This window comes from Tetrahymena thermophila (assembly GCF_000189635.1).
Source record: "Tetrahymena thermophila SB210 genomic scaffold scf_8254487, whole genome shotgun sequence".
Classification (NCBI taxonomy): Eukaryota; Ciliophora; class Oligohymenophorea; order Hymenostomatida; family Tetrahymenidae; genus Tetrahymena; species Tetrahymena thermophila.
Window position 1 is genome coordinate 359,437 of NW_002476262.1, and position 17,824 is coordinate 377,260.

At 23.5% G+C, this 17,824-nt stretch overlaps 6 protein-coding genes across 6 annotated transcripts; 3 read left to right on the top strand and 3 right to left on the bottom strand. All coding sequences in view use genetic code 6, as the record gives it.

Annotated features, from left to right (window-relative positions):
• Positions 1 to 68: 68 nt before the first annotated feature.
• TTHERM_00502340 (glycerol-3-phosphate O-acyltransferase) lies at positions 69 to 2,597 on the top strand (the record flags this gene model as incomplete). Its single annotated transcript, XM_001022288.3, has 12 exons — positions 69 to 115; positions 313 to 373; positions 435 to 488; positions 542 to 718; positions 771 to 830; positions 888 to 1,098; positions 1,149 to 1,381; positions 1,438 to 1,565; positions 1,624 to 1,894; positions 1,955 to 2,162; positions 2,213 to 2,337; positions 2,400 to 2,597. The coding sequence occupies 12 exons, from the start codon at positions 69 to 71 to the stop codon at positions 2,595 to 2,597; spliced, it is 1,773 nt and encodes a 590-aa protein (XP_001022288.2).
• Positions 2,598 to 3,521: 924 nt separating this feature from the next.
• TTHERM_00502350 (EF hand protein) lies at positions 3,522 to 5,941 on the bottom strand (the record flags this gene model as incomplete). The annotated part of the gene is made up of 10 exons (XM_001022289.2): positions 3,522 to 3,731; positions 3,788 to 3,890; positions 3,945 to 4,150; positions 4,266 to 4,505; positions 4,568 to 4,788; positions 4,857 to 4,928; positions 4,986 to 5,154; positions 5,313 to 5,436; positions 5,596 to 5,776; positions 5,830 to 5,941. The coding sequence occupies 10 exons, from the start codon at positions 5,939 to 5,941 to the stop codon at positions 3,522 to 3,524; spliced, it is 1,638 nt and encodes a 545-aa protein (XP_001022289.2).
• A 543-nt stretch (positions 5,942 to 6,484) lies between these two features.
• TTHERM_00502359 (hypothetical protein) lies at positions 6,485 to 7,652 on the top strand (the record flags this gene model as incomplete). The annotated part of the gene is made up of 6 exons (XM_001470912.2): positions 6,485 to 6,542; positions 6,613 to 6,840; positions 6,918 to 6,979; positions 7,094 to 7,201; positions 7,252 to 7,370; positions 7,436 to 7,652. The coding sequence occupies 6 exons, from the start codon at positions 6,485 to 6,487 to the stop codon at positions 7,650 to 7,652; spliced, it is 792 nt and encodes a 263-aa protein (XP_001470962.1).
• A 506-nt stretch (positions 7,653 to 8,158) lies between these two features.
• On the top strand, positions 8,159 to 12,743 carry TTHERM_00502360 (tubulin-tyrosine ligase family protein; the record flags this gene model as incomplete). The annotated part of the gene is made up of 9 exons (XM_001022290.3): positions 8,159 to 8,324; positions 8,394 to 8,450; positions 8,666 to 9,421; positions 9,468 to 10,491; positions 10,649 to 11,817; positions 11,865 to 12,097; positions 12,156 to 12,227; positions 12,287 to 12,581; positions 12,637 to 12,743. 9 exons carry the CDS (start codon positions 8,159 to 8,161, stop codon positions 12,741 to 12,743), a joined length of 3,879 nt encoding a protein of 1,292 aa, XP_001022290.3.
• Positions 12,744 to 12,899: 156 nt separating this feature from the next.
• On the bottom strand, positions 12,900 to 15,711 carry TTHERM_00502369 (RING-type zinc-finger, LisH dimerization motif protein; the record flags this gene model as incomplete). Its single annotated transcript, XM_001470913.2, has 6 exons — positions 12,900 to 13,231; positions 13,280 to 14,394; positions 14,442 to 14,587; positions 14,652 to 15,177; positions 15,277 to 15,473; positions 15,523 to 15,711. The coding sequence occupies 6 exons, from the start codon at positions 15,709 to 15,711 to the stop codon at positions 12,900 to 12,902; spliced, it is 2,505 nt and encodes an 834-aa protein (XP_001470963.2).
• A 178-nt stretch (positions 15,712 to 15,889) lies between these two features.
• On the bottom strand, positions 15,890 to 17,020 carry TTHERM_00502370 (hypothetical protein; the record flags this gene model as incomplete). The annotated part of the gene is made up of 1 exon (XM_001022291.3): positions 15,890 to 17,020. One exon carries the CDS (start codon positions 17,018 to 17,020, stop codon positions 15,890 to 15,892), a length of 1,131 nt encoding a protein of 376 aa, XP_001022291.2.
• Between the last annotated feature and the right edge of the window lie 804 nt (positions 17,021 to 17,824).

Below are 17,824 nucleotides of genomic sequence, written 5' to 3' on the forward strand. Positions count from 1 at the left end.
TAATTAATAAAAAACTTGAAAAATATAAAAATATTTGCTGAAATAAAAAATAGTTGAATTATATTAAGATGGTGAATCACTTTGTATATAATTTAGTATCGAAAGGCATAGGAGGGTAACTAATTAAGTTTTAAATAATTAGCTTTCATTTATAAAAAGCCATTTGTTTGATTGAGTTCTTCTTAATATGAAGCTCAAAAAAATTGAATATATTATTTATGTATTCAAACAATATTGGAAAATGGAAGGATTTCTTTATTATTAATTCTTTAAATTTATTACAAATTAAATATTTATTATTTGAATATTAAGAGCCTTTACAAGTACATTCTTCAAGACTATTGAAATAATTGGATTAGAAAATGTTCCTAAAGTATTAATTTTATTTAATGTTTATAAGCTATAGTATTAATTAAGAAATTTAATTCAAATAGGATTAGCCTGTTATAATCTGTAGTAATCATAACAACTAGTTTGTTGATGCTTTAGTAATAAAATTTTATTCATAAAAATATTTTTAAGCATGTCTATTTATTTATAGTTAATTAGTTCCAGAATGAATAGACCTGTTAAATTTATTGTTGCTGCTAAATCTACTAGAAGACCCGTTATTGGTTAATTCAGTAGAGCACTTGGTGGTATTCCAGTAGAAAGAGCTCAAGATTTAGCTAAGGCAGGCAAAGGCAAAATTGTCTCTCTAAAGAATGGAATAATGAAAGTAAATATTCATTTAGTTAGTCGCAAAAATATATATACTATTATAATTATAGGGAGAAGGTACTGAGTTTACTAAGGAAGTTTAAATTGGATATACAATAATAGTATAAAAAGTAAATTATAGAAGATTTAAATGTGATAAAATGAAATTTTCAACAAAAAATTATTAGGTTTAAGGAGAATTTATTGTAGGTACAGTTGTATCAGACACCGAACTAAAAGTTAAACAAGACGAAGATGTAGAAGACAGCGAATTTTCTTTACCCTATAAGATAGTGCCTAAAATCGATTAACATGAACTTTATAGTCATGTATGGGATGCCCTTAAAAATAATGATTGCATCGGTATTTTCCCTGAAGGTGGTTCTCATGATAGGACAGGTAAAAAAATCAACACTCTAATTTAATGCTAATTTTAATTTTAAAAATAGATTTCCTTCCTTTAAAGGCAGGTGTCTGTATTATGGCTTTGGGAGCTATGGCATAGCATAATATTTAAGTCAATATAGTTTGTTGCGGTTTGAACTATTATGCTTGTGATAAATTTAGATCTAAAGTCATCATGGAATTCGGTCAGCCTTATAAAATTCCTATGGAAGCTGCTGAAACTTACAAAAAGAGTAAGAGAGAAGCTATAAGTGAACTTCTTCATGAAATTGAATATGTATGCATTTTTTAAAATGTTATCTTTATAATAAAATTTACTATTTTTTGAAATAGAGACTTAGAGATGTTACCACTAGTGTTCCTTCTTACAAAGAGCTGATGGCAGTTTACATGGCTAGAAAAATTTATTTGCCTGAAAGTGTAAAGGTCAGTCCTAAAGAAGAGTTAGAATTAAATAGAAGGTAAAAAATTATTTGATTATTTGTTAGATTTCATATAAAAATGATAACTAAAATATAGATTCGCTAAAGGTTTTCTACAAATGCAAGAAAAACCTTAAATTAAATAGCTATTTAACAAGATCAGAGAATATAAATCACTGATAAAGATTACATCAATTGAAGATTATTAAGTCAGAACATATGAGAAAGACTTTAAAAAAAATTTGATGATTTTCATCTATTCCATTTTTACTGTTTTATTCCATCTCATCATCTCTCTTCCTGGTATTCTCATCAATGGTCCCTTTGGTTTACTCCTTAACTATCTCTCTGAAAAAGAAAGAATAAAAGTAAAGAATAAAAACAAAATAAAAAATAAATTAACATTCTTTATAAATTTATTATCAAAGTGTCAAAGAGAATCAAAAGTAAAAGTTCTTGGAAAAGATGTTGTTGCAAGTTATAAGTTAATTTTAGCTATTGTGATATTACCTATCTAGTTCTTTTTACTGGCTTTGTTATTCTTTTTAATAGGTCCACTATTTATCTCAAGCATGTACGGTCATAGATTACTTTACACCTCTATATTCTGCATCATTTACCCCACTTACAATTACAGTAAATAATATTGAAAAAAAAGTAATTAAAGTAATTTTTAATATTTCTAGTTATGATTCTTTCTACTGATAGACTTTGGATGCACTCCAAAAATTTAGCAGGAAAATTCAATTGTCTCTTTAATGAATAGCAATATTTAACATTAAAAGCAATTAGAAGCAATATATAAACTCAAGTAAAATTAAAAAAAAGCTATCAACTAAAAATATTTATTTTTTTCAAAAAAAAAATTCATAGCTTAGAGAATATGTCAATGAATATGGAAAAGAAGTTTTCAAAAATTTAGACGAGAATAAAATTTTAAACGAAAAGAAGCTAATTTCTGTTAAGCAAAAAGGAGATATTCATTAAAGAATAGATAATACTATCAAGAGAATATCTTCAACAGAACTTATGCAGAGAATATTTAGTGTATTAGAAGATATAGGCATTTGATGCAAATACTATATAATATTTTATTAATATTTATACATAAAATGTGTATATTTAGTTAGTTATTAAGAGTAATATTTTTATCGTTCGTTAAATATTATTTACTTATTTCGTTAAACATACATACTATGATTAAAATTCGAATAAATTAAATCAAAATTTTTGCTTAATTTTGTAAATCATTATAAATGAATAAATATAAAAGGAAATGATTTTTTATGATTGATTAGTATTTATAAATTAAATTGTTTAAAATTAATGAACGAAATGCATATTTTTTTATTACTGCCAGAACCATATATAAGCTCCTATAAAATTTCTTCTTGTAATAATTATTTGTAAATTATATACTGGTTAATGAATTCAATTTATCTTTTGTTAGTTATCAATTTTTTTTTATCATGTTAATTACAATATGATAAAATTCGAAAAAAAATTTTTTAAATTTTAGCTTTATAAAAACAATGAATATAAAAAATAAATAAAATAATAAGTATTTTATTAACAACTTTTTAAAACAAAATTTTTTTAATTACAGCTTTCATTTATTTATTTATTATTTACTCTCATAGTTTCAATTTCTTAGGGTATATTTAATATGATAAATGAAAACTAAATTTTATATATATTTACTCCCATTTAATATATTAAAATAGTAATAAATCATAAATTATGAATCAGTTTATAAGTTAAATTTATCTTCTTTTTTTGATTGTTTAATATTATATTCTATTGTATGAAACATTTTTTGATTAAAATCAAATAAATTAAATAAACATTTTTTATTTAGTTATACAATTGAATATGAATGAATGAATAAATAAATATACAAAATAAATATGACTTTGAAATAATTTATTATGATCAATTTTTATAAACAAAATTGTTTTAAAATTAATTAGTTTAATATTTATTTGTTAGTTACTATCAGAGCTAAATTCTCATTTATGTATTATCTGGTATTTATAACTAACTTTTATATTGACTCCCATTTAAAATATTTATATTATTGTTGTTATTGTTATTATTTTGTTAAAAATTTATAGAGTTATCTTCTTGTGATTATTCATTATTTCTACCAAAGATTACACTTAAATTTATATTTTATATTTTTATAAAGTAGGATGCGAACGAACACTTTTGATTTAAGTTAAATAATTCTAGTTAAAATAAAAAAAAGTTTAAAAAATTACTTTTAAAATAAAATAAATCAAAGAAATAATCCATCCTAATAGATTAATAGCATATCTTCCTAAGTAGTCATTTTCTGATAATCCGTCTTTTAGAAATATCAAACTAAATAAATAAGCATAATTTACAAAGATAGGATTGAAAAGAATAATAACTTACTAAAATAGATCAATCAGTGCTGAAAATGATATCATGTAAACAAAAAAATATATTTCTTTATCAGTCCAATTTTTTCTAATAAAAGGCATTACTCTTAATAAAATAATAAGACCTAAGAAGTCACATCTTTCCAATAAACAAAGAATAATATTAAAGGCGACTAATACATAAACTCCATAATCTCTTAGCTTAAATGCTTCATGAAACTGTAAAATAAAAATTTATTTAATATAAATCCTTTATTCACAAAACAAAAAAGTTTAAAATTTTATAAATAATAGTAAATTGCAATTTTAAACTTTTTTTAAATAAATAAATTACATCAAATTCACTTATAGCACTCTATTTATAATTAGTAAAAGCAAATGTACTAAAGAAATCTTAATCAGATTTATCATCTTCTTCAATTTAACTTCTTTTACGAATTTGTTAAGTGCTATGTTGTATCGTACCAAATAACCTTTTAAGATATTCTTATTCCATTTCTCTAAATTACTTTTATTCCTGCAAATCCTTAAGCTCAGATTCAATTTCTTCTAATCTATTTTTTCTATATTCAAACTTTTAAATAAAATTAATTGAACCTTTAATTTAAACTAAAATAAATTTGATAAATTGATTACTTCATTAGGAATATAATCTACTTTAATATGCACAACTCCTATTTTAATATTTTTATCTTTAGCATCTACGACATCAATCCATGAATCTTCGTGATATTCTTAGCTAAGATTTGTAATTTTAATTATTGATTCTGCAAATTGTATTTAATTTGTATCATTTGATATTCTTCGTTCATTCTCGTGAGTTTGTTTTACAAATTTTATTTAAACTTAAACTATTTCTTTAATATTTTCAAATTAAATGTAATTATTTAATTCAGCCAAATTAAAAAATATATTGCTATATTACCATTGTCTTGTAGTAGGTTATCTATTTCAAACTGAATAGTTTCATGCCAGGCTGGAAAAGTAATATTTTAACCTAGTTTTAATTAAATCAAAATAAATTGAATTGTTTTACTGTGAATGTATAATTTACATAGTTTGGTTGAGATTTCATTCATTTAATCTACTCTAACTTTATCACAAAATACAATAGCCTTCACACTAAACGACTCTGTTTCATAAAGCTTTTGATATATTTTAAAAGAAGAGAGATTAGCTTGCTCTAGACTTATCTTCAAATATCTCAAGTTTATCCTGTATCTCTTTTTTAACGTTTATAAATTTTTAAAAATCAAAGTTCAAATATAATTTAAGCTTTATTTAATATAGTTATTTGTGCAAAATAAGCTTCAAAAAATAGATATTTTTTTTTTGTTTAAAAAAGAATTTAGGAATTTAAAAATGTAATGTATTTATTTACATTATTTATAACAGAAATGATAAAGTTTTTTTCATCTTCTAAATTATTTATTTATTCTTGATAAAGCTATATTTCTCTCTTTAGCTCTGACTCCCTGCTTATATAGTTATGTGCAAATTCTTCTCTTTATATATTTATTTATTACATAAAAATTATTTTAGTCAAATTGTAAAGTTTGTAAATGAAATATTTTTAAACTTGATAGAATACAAAGGTAAATAAATTCATCCAACCAATTTAAAGTAGCTTATTTAGAAATAAATCAATACAAATTATAAGTTACAAAGATACTCTACCATCTGAATTAGTATCCATACTGTCAAATAGCTCTTAAATAACCTTCATATTAATCTGTCTAACTTGCTTTTCATACTTCAGATAATTTAAAATTTCTTCTTAAGAAAGAAATCCATTATTATCCTTATCCATTATTTTGAATTCATGCTTTATATTCTTAAACCTCTCTTTTATATTATCATATCTTATATAGAAAGAAGCATTGCTTAATATTATTTACCGTGGTCGTATTCGACTTGTAATGGTCTTACTGCTAAATAGTTTTTTGGATTTTAAAGCTACTCCTCTATTTTTTTTCCAGGAGAGGATATATAAGGGTGGCTGTTTCTCATAAGTTTCTCTAAGATTTAAGAATTTGTTTCTATACAAATCCTTGACTAAATAATATGTTTTCAAATATTGCAAATAAAGGTAGCTTATAATATTTTTTATTTAATAAATAAATCTTTTCAGGATAGTATTATATCGTATTTTAATTTAAGATATAAATATTGTATGCAATCAATTCAAGTTTTAGGTTTCGAGTATATGAAACCAGCATCTAATTAATTATCATTCGTAAATTAAATGCAAAAAGTACATTCCTGCTTTATTGTATATGCATTTATTTAAAGTAATTTTACGCATTTATTTTTAATGCATTTTTCATTTTATTTTCAAAATAATCTCATATGTACTGAATTAATTTGCTTTTCTCATAACCATTTAATGTTATGGAAAATAAAACGAAAAAAAATTTATATGAAATTTAGAACTAATTATTAATATACAAAAAATAGTGAAATCAAAGTTACTTTCTAGCAGAAAATAAGATAAACTAATTGCAAAATAAATATAATAGATTTTAACAAATATTTTGAAATAGCTATCAGAAAATGGAATTAAACTAAACAACGCTTGAGTCATATAATAAATAACTCTAAAAGGGATAAGGTAGGTTCTTTAGAGCTTAAAAATATATATTTGCTTGCGGAATTCTAAAAACTATTTTTGAAATATTTAGGTACATTAATTGGTAATTGGTGGGAAGAAAGAGAATTAAGAGACGTAACTGGTATAGGAAGATCTGCTCATAATTATGCAAAGCTCAAATCAACCATTTCTTAAACTGGGGCCCAATCATTATATAAAGAATCCCCATAAACAGAATCAGTAAATGATACAAATGAAAGAACTATGGGTAAAAAATTCAATCACATACCAAACACAACCAACAGCGAATATGGTAAAGGTAACTAAATAAATTATAACATTTACTGTATAGATTTAATATATATTATTTATTATATTTAAATTGAAATTGTAAAGGGTTTAATAAAGCAGATTAATTACCCAGAACTGGTCCAGTCCATCTTAGAACTCAATAATAAGTACATATTATGTTATATAAATCAACATATAAATATTAAAAGCAGTTTAACTTTTTTGAGAGCTTATAACAATTTAATCTTTGAAATTTCAAAATAAATATGTAAAATAAAAAGATGATAAATCACATAAAATAAGAACTGAATGAAATCGAAAACTAAAAGGAAATTTAAAGAAATATTCGTTACTTCTAGACAACTACATAAACTGAATTTGGACCTAAGGTAAATTTAAAATATTTTAGCTATGATAATATAATATTTTTTTTGTAAAGGAACATGCTATGGCAGGTTGCACAGTTGGAAGAAGGGTAATGAGAACTTAAAATGGATAACCAATAACTCCTGATAATAGAGATGAAGATATTTTGGTAGATCATGGATTTTTGGAAAGGTATTTGACAAAACTATTTTTTTATAAATTTTAATAAATTTATTTTTGTTTTTTTATAAATTAAGATAACCATTTTTGACTGATGAGGAATTGAAAAATCAATTACCATAAGGAGAGAGTTATTTAACATAGCAACCTATTACTTATTGGACTGAAAAGACAACAGATGGTTTTGGTTGCGTGTATTAATCAAAATCAAACCCTAATGACCCTAAATCTACCTTTAAGCTAAACAATTAGTTTCTTAAAACATTCCACGACTATTCACATGTCAGAAAGTGAAAATTTTATAATATATTTTCATAGTATGCTACATAGACATAAATAAATAAATAAAACATTTTCAAATAAACAAACTAATAGCTTTAATAATTTTTTTTTTTAGCTTTTGCATAAAAAGTTTTTAAATAAACTACTCTTTTTTTATAAATTAATTAATTAATTTAATTAATTAAAAAATGTTTAAAAATATAAATTGCATGATAAAAAATAATGTATGATATGATGACTAATTTTAGTTAATATTTATAATATTATTATTGATTAATCTACTTTTAAAAAATTTAATAAATATGAAATTTTAAATTTATAAAGCAAAAATTTGTTGTTAAACTTATTTACAACATTAATTTTTAACATTAAAAACAAATTTTATAAATAATTAAACTCTTTGTTTCAATTTTTGTTTTTTATTTATAAAATTCAATTTTTTTTTTTTTAATAATTGAGCTTGTTAAAAATCTAAAAAATTAAAATATGTTAAAAAAATAAATATATTTCAAAGTATTATGATAAAACAAAAAACAAACACAATATCTAGCTATAGAAATATAAATTATACATAAAATCAAAAGGGATAAGGGTTTGAAGTATAAATAAATTCGGGAAGAGGTTCTTTTTTATAGCAAGATATCTTCCAAGAAGATTGCATCAACTCCTAAGCTATCGAAGCAGGTATAACTTTATTCTTTTGTCTAAATCATGACTGACTAATTAAAATTCTACTTTGTAAAAAAAACTTAGGAAAGAATTCAAGCAAAAGGTTAAACCACGCACTAACTATTAACTATGACAATTAAGGTATTTATACATTTTTTTTTTCATCTATACAAAAATAAAACAACTGTCATATTTTTTGAAATATTTTAATAATTTAAATTTTTTAAACCTTTTTTTAACTCAAATAACTTTTTTGATAATTTCAAATATTTTGGCTTATCATAAAGGCCTAAATAAATATGATTGTATTTTGTTGCATTAAAAATAAATTTATTTTAATAAATATTAAATAATAGGTGAGTATTCTAATAGTTACTCTAACTAACAAATTGCTTAGGTTTCAAAAAAAATTTTTAGTAAACCCACTGCTCAAATAAAAAAAATAGGATATCAATAACAGCTACCACCTAAATAACCAGCAGTAAATTTGGTTAACTTGAATCTTAATTTTAGTAATGGTCCCTAGAATTAACTACCACCTACTTATCCGATGATTAAAAATCAAGAAAATATAATTAACTCTTAGCTTGATGTAGCTAATTCTAAAAAGAAGAAATAGCAAATACAATAATTCAATGATGTTATTTATAGATTGCCACAATAAAGCAGTAATCCAAATAGACTTTAAAAGCTTTAGACTTTATAACCTAAAATATAGGTTTAATAACTATAAGATGATCCGGTGAAAGCCTACTAAGTTGAATAATAAAACTAAATGACAATAGTTGATATTAGTTAGTGTTCACCATAAGTACTAATAAATAGCACAAATTTTAACAAAAGCACTAGCAATTAAACATTTTAATAAAACTTAGCATCAGAAAGTTAATTGATTAATAATGAAACGAGTATCAATGAAAAATAAGAGTTTACTTGCTAAACCTCAGGTACAAATGAATATTTAACAAGACAAATATGTAACCATAAACAAAAAGTAATTAAAGAAGTTACTCACCCCTTCAACCAAAAAATATACTATGAAAATAAATAAAACAAAGTTGAATAAAATTCTACAGAAATAAATTTAACATCAGAAGACCTCCTTGAAAGAAGTATATTTTTTATTTTAATTATCATTTAATAATATCTTATTTAAAGTGAAAAAAAATTTAGACATAACTGCCTAGAAAGTGCTTTAGCTTAAAAACAAGCAGAGAGGTTTTATAGATAATAGCAAGAAGGGATATGGAGATTAACCAGATAGTTTTAATATAAAATAATTAGAGTAATATGATGATTCATTACTTTACAATAATAATTTATAAAATAATAATGAAAACACAAAAAAAGGAAAACAATTCTATCAATAAAGTTAGAAATCAAACTTAAGTGTTAACATAAATAATCATTTTAATAATTTTAAATATAATGGATACAGAAGTGATTAGAATAATAATTAACTTGCTTTAAGAGTATCAGAAGGTGAAGAAAAACTCTAATAATATTTAATTAATAATAATTAACCTACTTAAATGCTTGAATATGAAGTAGAAGATATAAGAAATGGCTTTAATTAGCAAAGAATATTTAAAAATTAAAGGCATAATTCAAACAGTTAATCAAGAGAATTTGAACAAAATAGTATTGAGTATTCTGAAAACCAAAAAGCATTGATAAATTAATTTCCTCTTTAAATCTAAAGAAAAGAAATAATTAATAATAAAATAAATAAGTCTTAATTGAATGCTGGATAGTTAACCGAATAAAATAATTTACCATAAATTTGTGAAGAAAATATTTAAAACAATGATTTAATTTAGCAAGCTAACTAAGAAGTTAATAAGAAGACTACTAGAAAAATTATAAATGCGAATCCTTCTTCAAAATAGACAGTTAATAAAAGATACTCTGTAATTTCTTAAACTGCAAATTCAAAACAAAAAGCTCCTTCCGCTAATTCGAATGCATTAATAACGTAGCAGTAAAAAGATAGACTTTAAAAAATGGATAAAGAAGCTTATTTAGAGTTGAAAATTAAAATATACTTAGACTTTCAAAGAATTATTAATTTCTCTAATAATATGACTATGCAACCTGTCCCAGTCAATGGCGTAAAATAGTATAAGGCTTATATCACAAAGGGTAATAATGGAGTGTTGATCAGAGCTGCTTTAAAAAATAGGTAATTAAAAAATAATTAGTTTATATTTGAAAAGATTTTAAACAAAACCATAAATTTGGTATTTATTTATTTTCTAAATCTTCATGTTAAATCAACGTTAAAAAATAAGATAAATACTTTAATTTTTCTTATAATAAAATTTACTTTGACTAAAAAGGTGGTGGTGGTCTCTCTCAGAATAAAGTGAAGATTACGATAATATAAACTTTTTATGGACATAGTGGCGCAAACCATTATTCTATAAAGCTATAAAGAATAGATCAGAATTATGCTTGAATACTATAAAAGATGATGAACAAGAAGAAAATTTATAAGTTAAAGTTTAGACAGATAAATAATCTTTATAACAAATAGATGTTGATTAGCAAAAACCAGTTAATGGAGTTGAAAATGCTAATTTGTAATTAGAAAACTAAAACTAAAATGAAGAGGTAGATAATAATAGCATATTAACCGTAGCTAAAGATATTACAGCTTGTAGTGAAAATAAAGAATCTTTATAATTAGAACCAAGTAGTACTAATAACGATTAAAGATGGGGATATAATGATGCTTCACCAACTAAAAATTTAAATGATTTTATTTTAAAATCAAATTCTAAGAAGTAGAATTAAGGAAATTCAAGTCCAACTGGTGGTATGAGAAGTAACCAAGAAAGTACTAAATAAGACCCATATAGTAAAATTAATGGTTTAGTAAATGAAAAGGACCTTTAGCTATTGATTAACTATACTAAAATTTCTAAAAAAAAGAAGTAAAATGCTGATAATATAATACCTATTTTCACAAAAGAAGAATACCCACAAGGAATAGAGAGAGAATATGAAAAAATAAGAAATTAAGGTGGGTAATAGGTACAAGTGTTTAAGAATCCTATTAAACAAAAAATGCATAATCATATGGAATATAATTTTCACCTTGCTAATAAGAAAGCTCTTTTCTACAATATGAGATAATATTATAATTTGACTAACAAAAATGTATTTGATTATCTACCTACTACATTCCATATTCAGAGTGGTTTGAATGATCCTGAATTCGCTAATTTTGTTAATTATTATAATAAGTTTGAATAAGAGAATCCTAAAAGGAAAAACGTTTGGATTATTAAGCCAGGTGAAAGTTCTAATAGAGGTAATGGTATTCAAGTAGCTGGTGATGTTAATTCTGTTAGAGATATTATTAGAGTTAGGGAATCACATTAAAATGGCTTTAAGAAGACTTATATTATTCAAAAATATTTAGATCGTCCATTTTTATACAATAAAAGAAAATTTGATATTAGATGCTTTATGCTAATGACAAATTACAATAACACTTTAAAAGGTATAATATTTATTTTAAAATGTTTCCTAAATAATAATTTATTAAAGCATACTGGTACACAGATGGGTATATTAGAACATCTACAAAAGAGTTTACACTAAAAAATTTAGAAAATAGAATGATACATCTCACTAATGAAGCTGTATAAAAAAGAGGAGAAGATTTTGGTAAGTTCGAAAATGGAAACAAGCTCTCTTATGCAGAATTTTAAAAATATATTGATTCTACTTATCCAAAAGAAAATTATAATTTTATGTAATAAATTTATCCATAAATGAAGGTAAATTGAATTCTTAAAAAGTAAAATAAATTATATTTTACATTTTATTAATTGAAAGTAACTTGCTTATGACTCAGTTTGCTCAGTATACACTAAAATAGATAAGAAGAAAAGAAATTTTTCTTTTGAGGTAAAATATTTAATAAAAATAAAAATATTAAATCAATAAAAATATTTTAAAATTTATAGTTGTTTGGTCTTGATTTTATGATAGATGATAGCTTTAAAACATGGCTAATCGAAATAAACACTAATCCTAGCTTGACAATTGCAGCACCTCTGATGTCTAGGCTATTACCAGCATTAATAGATAATGTGCTTAAAATAGCTATAGATCCAATATTCCCACCTCCTAATTTCCCTAAGTCGAAAAAGCATCTAATACCGGAATAAATTTACGAAAACAATAAATTTGAGCTACTTTTTGACTCAGAAGTTGATGGTGAAAGAATTAAAAAACTTTACTAAAACATTTCAAATAAAAGTAATTTTTGACTTTAAAAATCTAAATTATTAATTTAAAATTTTCTTAAAATTAGTTGATGAGCAAATAGAAGAGGATTGCAAAAACGAAGAAGTATATGACGACGATGATGCTGATGTTGATTAGGAGGGAGAAGAGAACGAAGATGAGGAAGGATACTGAAATACTTAACATAAGAACAAGAATTATTTAAAAATTTATGAATATGTCTGTTTATTTATTTTCAAAAGGTATTTATATATTAATCAATATTATAAATTTAATGTAAAAAGTCAGTGAATGTATTACTCAATCAATGAACAAGCTAATACAAGTGTTTCAAAAATGTATTTTAATTCCTAATTTATTTTCATTACTTAAAATTCCTTAAATAACTTTGTTATCAGCTATGCTGTTGTCTTTAAGGTAGATATTTTTTATTTTGCATATTGTATTCTTTTTTAAGTCTTATATTTTGTTTAGAGATTTTTCAGTTATTTAATTGTTTTATAAGTATATTTCCTCAATATTTTTGCAATTAGTTTCAACTAAATCAATAAGTTTTATAAAACCTTCATCAGTAATTTTATTTTTGTTTAACTTCAAAGTTTTTATGGAGCTATTTTCTTTCAAAGCAATAGCTAATATTTCTAAACCTTTATCACCTATTTCTAATAAAAATATTAGACCATAATTATAATTTAAAAAAAAAATCATACCCATATTTGAAAGATCGACAATCTCTATACTATTTCCAAATATCTCTTAAATTAAATTTAAAAATTTTGCCTACTCTTTTATATGTAGTATTTATCTATGGTCTGTTTAACTCTTGCTCGACTCTTCAAGAAATTTGTCATCATCATCCTCATTTAATAAGTTAGTATCTTTAGCCAAGCTTAGCAGAATACTTTTTTTAATATCAGCAGTACCAGTAACTTCATGAGTGTGAATTTATTCTTCAAGTAAATTAATATCATTAAGAGATAAATTATGATATGATAACATTGATGATAAGAGAAAATCTTTATTGTTAATTTATGAGATGAGATTTTCATCATCTAGATCTTCTTCATTATTCTTTTTACAGTTATCATTATTATGCATATAAAAATTGGAGTTAACCCTCGTAAAGTGCTGTTTCTGATCATTTTAGACCTGGTTATGAGCATGAGGTTTTAAAATAAAATCGTTGCCAATTATTTAGCTTTATTATAACTCATCAAAATTAATAATATTATTAGCATCTGATACTTAGTTAATTAGTAATGATTCTTTAAGCTATTCCTCATTTAAATCATCATCTTAGTTATTTCTATTCATAGCTCTCCTAATTAAGTCGTCTTCTTATTTGTCTTAAACTAATTCTGTTGCCTCACTAGCTTCTAATATTTGCTCGTTTTTACCAAAATTAAAGTGCGTATTGTATTTTTTAGTTTAGTTATAAAATTCATCAAGATACTTCTTTGTTTTTTTGTATTAAGATCTTTTTCTAAATTCTAACCTAATTTATTACTTATATGTCAATTCTGATTATTTTAGTAGCTCTTAAAGCTTAGCATTTTAAATATTTTTATCATCTTTTATTTATTTGATCTTAATAAAGTTATTTAGCGAATTTTAAAAGCTTGGATCAAATTCTAACTTAGTTTCTTAAAGTTGAATCATCTTTACTTTTTCAGATATGATAGAATTATTTTCTATGATTTATCTCAACATTTCCTCGCCTTAATCAATTATATCAAGGTTTTAATTATTCTTGACTTCTAGCATATCGAACATAATCTCGTTCTTTGAACTTAACTCACAAAGATTTTATAATTTATCCTATGCCCTAAACAAAAACTCATAAATTCATTAATGTAAAATTATTTAAATTACTTTTTTTTCCATTCTTCGATTTCATTCAGCAAATTCTACTTTGACAAATCTAGTATTTTATAAAAACCCCCTTCTGTTTACACAATTAAGTTATTTATTTCATCATATAATTTATTTTTCTTCTCTTCTATTTGCCTAATAATACTCTACCATTCGATGTAGATAGCAATCAAATTAAAAAAACATTAAATTTTAAATACAAAATGTTACTTAAAATTGTTGATTCAACTAACTTTGAAGGGATTACTATACTGATATTAAATGAGTATGTATAACATCTTTATAATGAGTTGTATTTATTAATGCAGATTTTTCTTCTAATTCTTCATAAACCTAGAGAAGAGTTTCTGCCCTCTCTGTAATGTTTTTAATTACATCTTCTTCACTTGCTACTTCATGCTTTTTATGTTCACCAAATAAAGCACAATTTGAGCATATTGCTTGCCTGCAGTCTAAACAAACTATGTCCTTTTCTTTTTTATGATCTTTACATTTTTTCTTTTATTGCAGAGTCTATGTTTAATCTTCTTCGTGAGAGTTTCTAATACTACTATTGAAAGAAGTTAATTGTATGCTATTTTTTCTGCTAGATCCTCCTTTTTCACTTGATTATGTTTCTTGCTCAAACGTATGCAAAGGTGAGGAATATTCACTCAACTTCTTTTTTTTCCTTATTATATTGATCAAAGAGTAGTTTTTAGGAAAGCTAACTACTTCTTTTCTACTTGATACTATGCTAATTTATAAATTAAGCTAAATTAGTAATTCAAAAAGTAACTTTTTTAGAAAGCTTTTGCTTTAAAATATATTATTCTATGATAAAAATATTCTTTACTTATCTTCTGGGCATTCTATAAAATCATTTTTCTCAAGAATTTATACAAGACATTAATTGCAAAATGTATGGCCGCATTCTGGTAACATTCTTGGAAGATGATTATTCTCATCAAACATGTTTTGGCAGCTTGAACAAAAAAGATCCAACTCATTATTTTCTATCATTTATGAATATTCTTCAACCTTTATTTGATACTAATCCAAATTAACTTATTCTGCTGGCTTCTTAATTTGCTAAACTTACTAAATATTTACTTGATATATTTGAAAGTCTACTAAATAATTTTTAATGTTTGCGTTTTTTTTATAAAAATAATTAAATTGATTTGATCAATTTACTTGAAATTATAAACTACTTAAGCTAGAACCTGGATAATAAGTAAATAAATAAATAAATAGCTTTTTCAATTTCTGAGTATTATTTTATATTCATGCATGAATTGGTTTATTCTTAATACAAATTAAACATAAAATTAATTGATAGATATATTGCATTTTATTCATATTAATTATTATTTTGTATTTTAGATTAGTATTAATTATTTATAATTGATTAATAATATTCCAAATATTCGTTTCTTTACCCAATATATAAATTTAGTTACACTTAATCAAACTATTACTTTTACGTTGAGAGGATAAGAGCTGTCAGAAAGAATTCCGCACATACCACAAACTTTAATTGGCGTTTCATCACCTCCACAAGCAAAACCATTGGTAGGAGTACTATCTATACCGCATTAAGGTACAGCTTCTCTTTTTATTCTAATGTAACCATCTTCGCCAAATTCAGTACCATAAGAATTTCTTACAAGCCAGTAATCTCCGTACTTTGGATCAGTTCCATAACCAACTAACACAACAGCGTGGTCAATATTAATATTTTCTGAATAATCACATCCATCAAATACACCCTCTTCATAGGAATCCCAACCAGTAGAGTCAATTGAGATAGCTATAGGGCCAATTGTAGCTACAGCTTCTAATAGAGCTTATTAATCATTAGGAGTTACTTTAGCAAAACCTTAGTTTATAACTTCAGGCTATTATTTGAGGGGATCGAATTTGCATTCATATGTGTCATTAAAATAAGATTTATAGCCATATTTAAATTCAGAAGTAATACCATATTGAGAAGTATATTCAAAAGCCAAATCAGCAACAGCACCAAAACATCCACCTTATCCACCACATTATTTAGGGTTAGGGACACAAGAAACTAATTGTTAGGTTGACAGAGTTTTTAAATTTCCTGAACCAGCAGCTATTGCAGCATGACTCTCCAAAACGGAAACTGCAGTAAATGCCCAGCAAGACAAGCAATCACCTTAATCTTTTACAGGAGATACAACACCTATTTCTCTCCAGTCTACACTCTATGGTAAATTTTTCAAGCCTTTAGCTTTATAAGTTTAGTTAAATTTTCTAGTTGAAGGATCCAATATTTCAAAGTCGACTTAACTTTTAAATATGGAAAACTATTCTTTTTTTTCAAAGTAGCTTTCATCAGTATTATTTTTAACACCTTTTTTGTAGGAATGATCTTCTTTATTGAAGGCAATTATATCAGCTAAATTCTATTCAAATATTTTCTTCCTAGTTAAGTATTCTTCAGAATCTGCTTTATATTCCTTTTAAAAATCTCTGATATATTTTTCAAAAGTGTAATTTTAAAGTTGTGTCCACTTTGGCTTGCAATTGACAAGGCAAAGTAGAGCTACAAGAATCATAAATCTCATCATTTTTAAATCTTTTATTAATTTTTTTTGATAAAATTTTTTATATTACTAAAGTCAATTTAATTAAAAAGAGATTATTTAATTAATTATTGTTTTTCTATTGATTGTTAGAAGAAATTTGCAATTTTTTCAAAGAGCATTTCTAGATTTATTTTCTGTTTAAAATATAGTTTGATATTTACTTCATTTTTAATAAATACAAATTATATAATTAGTCAGTCAAAAAAATATTAGGTCCTCATATTTCAATTATTTAATAGAAATGTTATTTTAATTTAAAAATAAACTTTTGATATTTTTTTTAGATTAAATTTAATTGATTGATTTAAATAATTTAAATTAAAAAATGAAAAAATAAAATTAAAGAAAATATTTTTCTTTTTTAAATTTTTACTTTTTTGGTATATTTTCCATAAATTTATCTAGAATTTGGATTGTTATTGAACATTTGAAAATAGAATTCTTTTTTTCAGTTACTTTTAACATGTTTTAGTATTTATTAGAAAGAAGAATTTCTGCTAAAATATAGTTTGTTTTTATACCATTTACCCTTTATTTTGACAAACATATTTAAAATATTAAAATATCATCAAAAATAAATAAATAAATAAAAAAACAAACAAACAAGTAAGTGAGAGAGATATGAAGACTTTTCTATCAAGTACTTTTAATTATCTGAATGTAATACGAAATAAGCATACAGATATATAAATTATTGTGAATTATTACTATACAAAAGGAATAATTGAGTAAGAATTAATCTCAAGGAAATATTTATACTAATCTTTTTTATCTGCCATGAGCTAC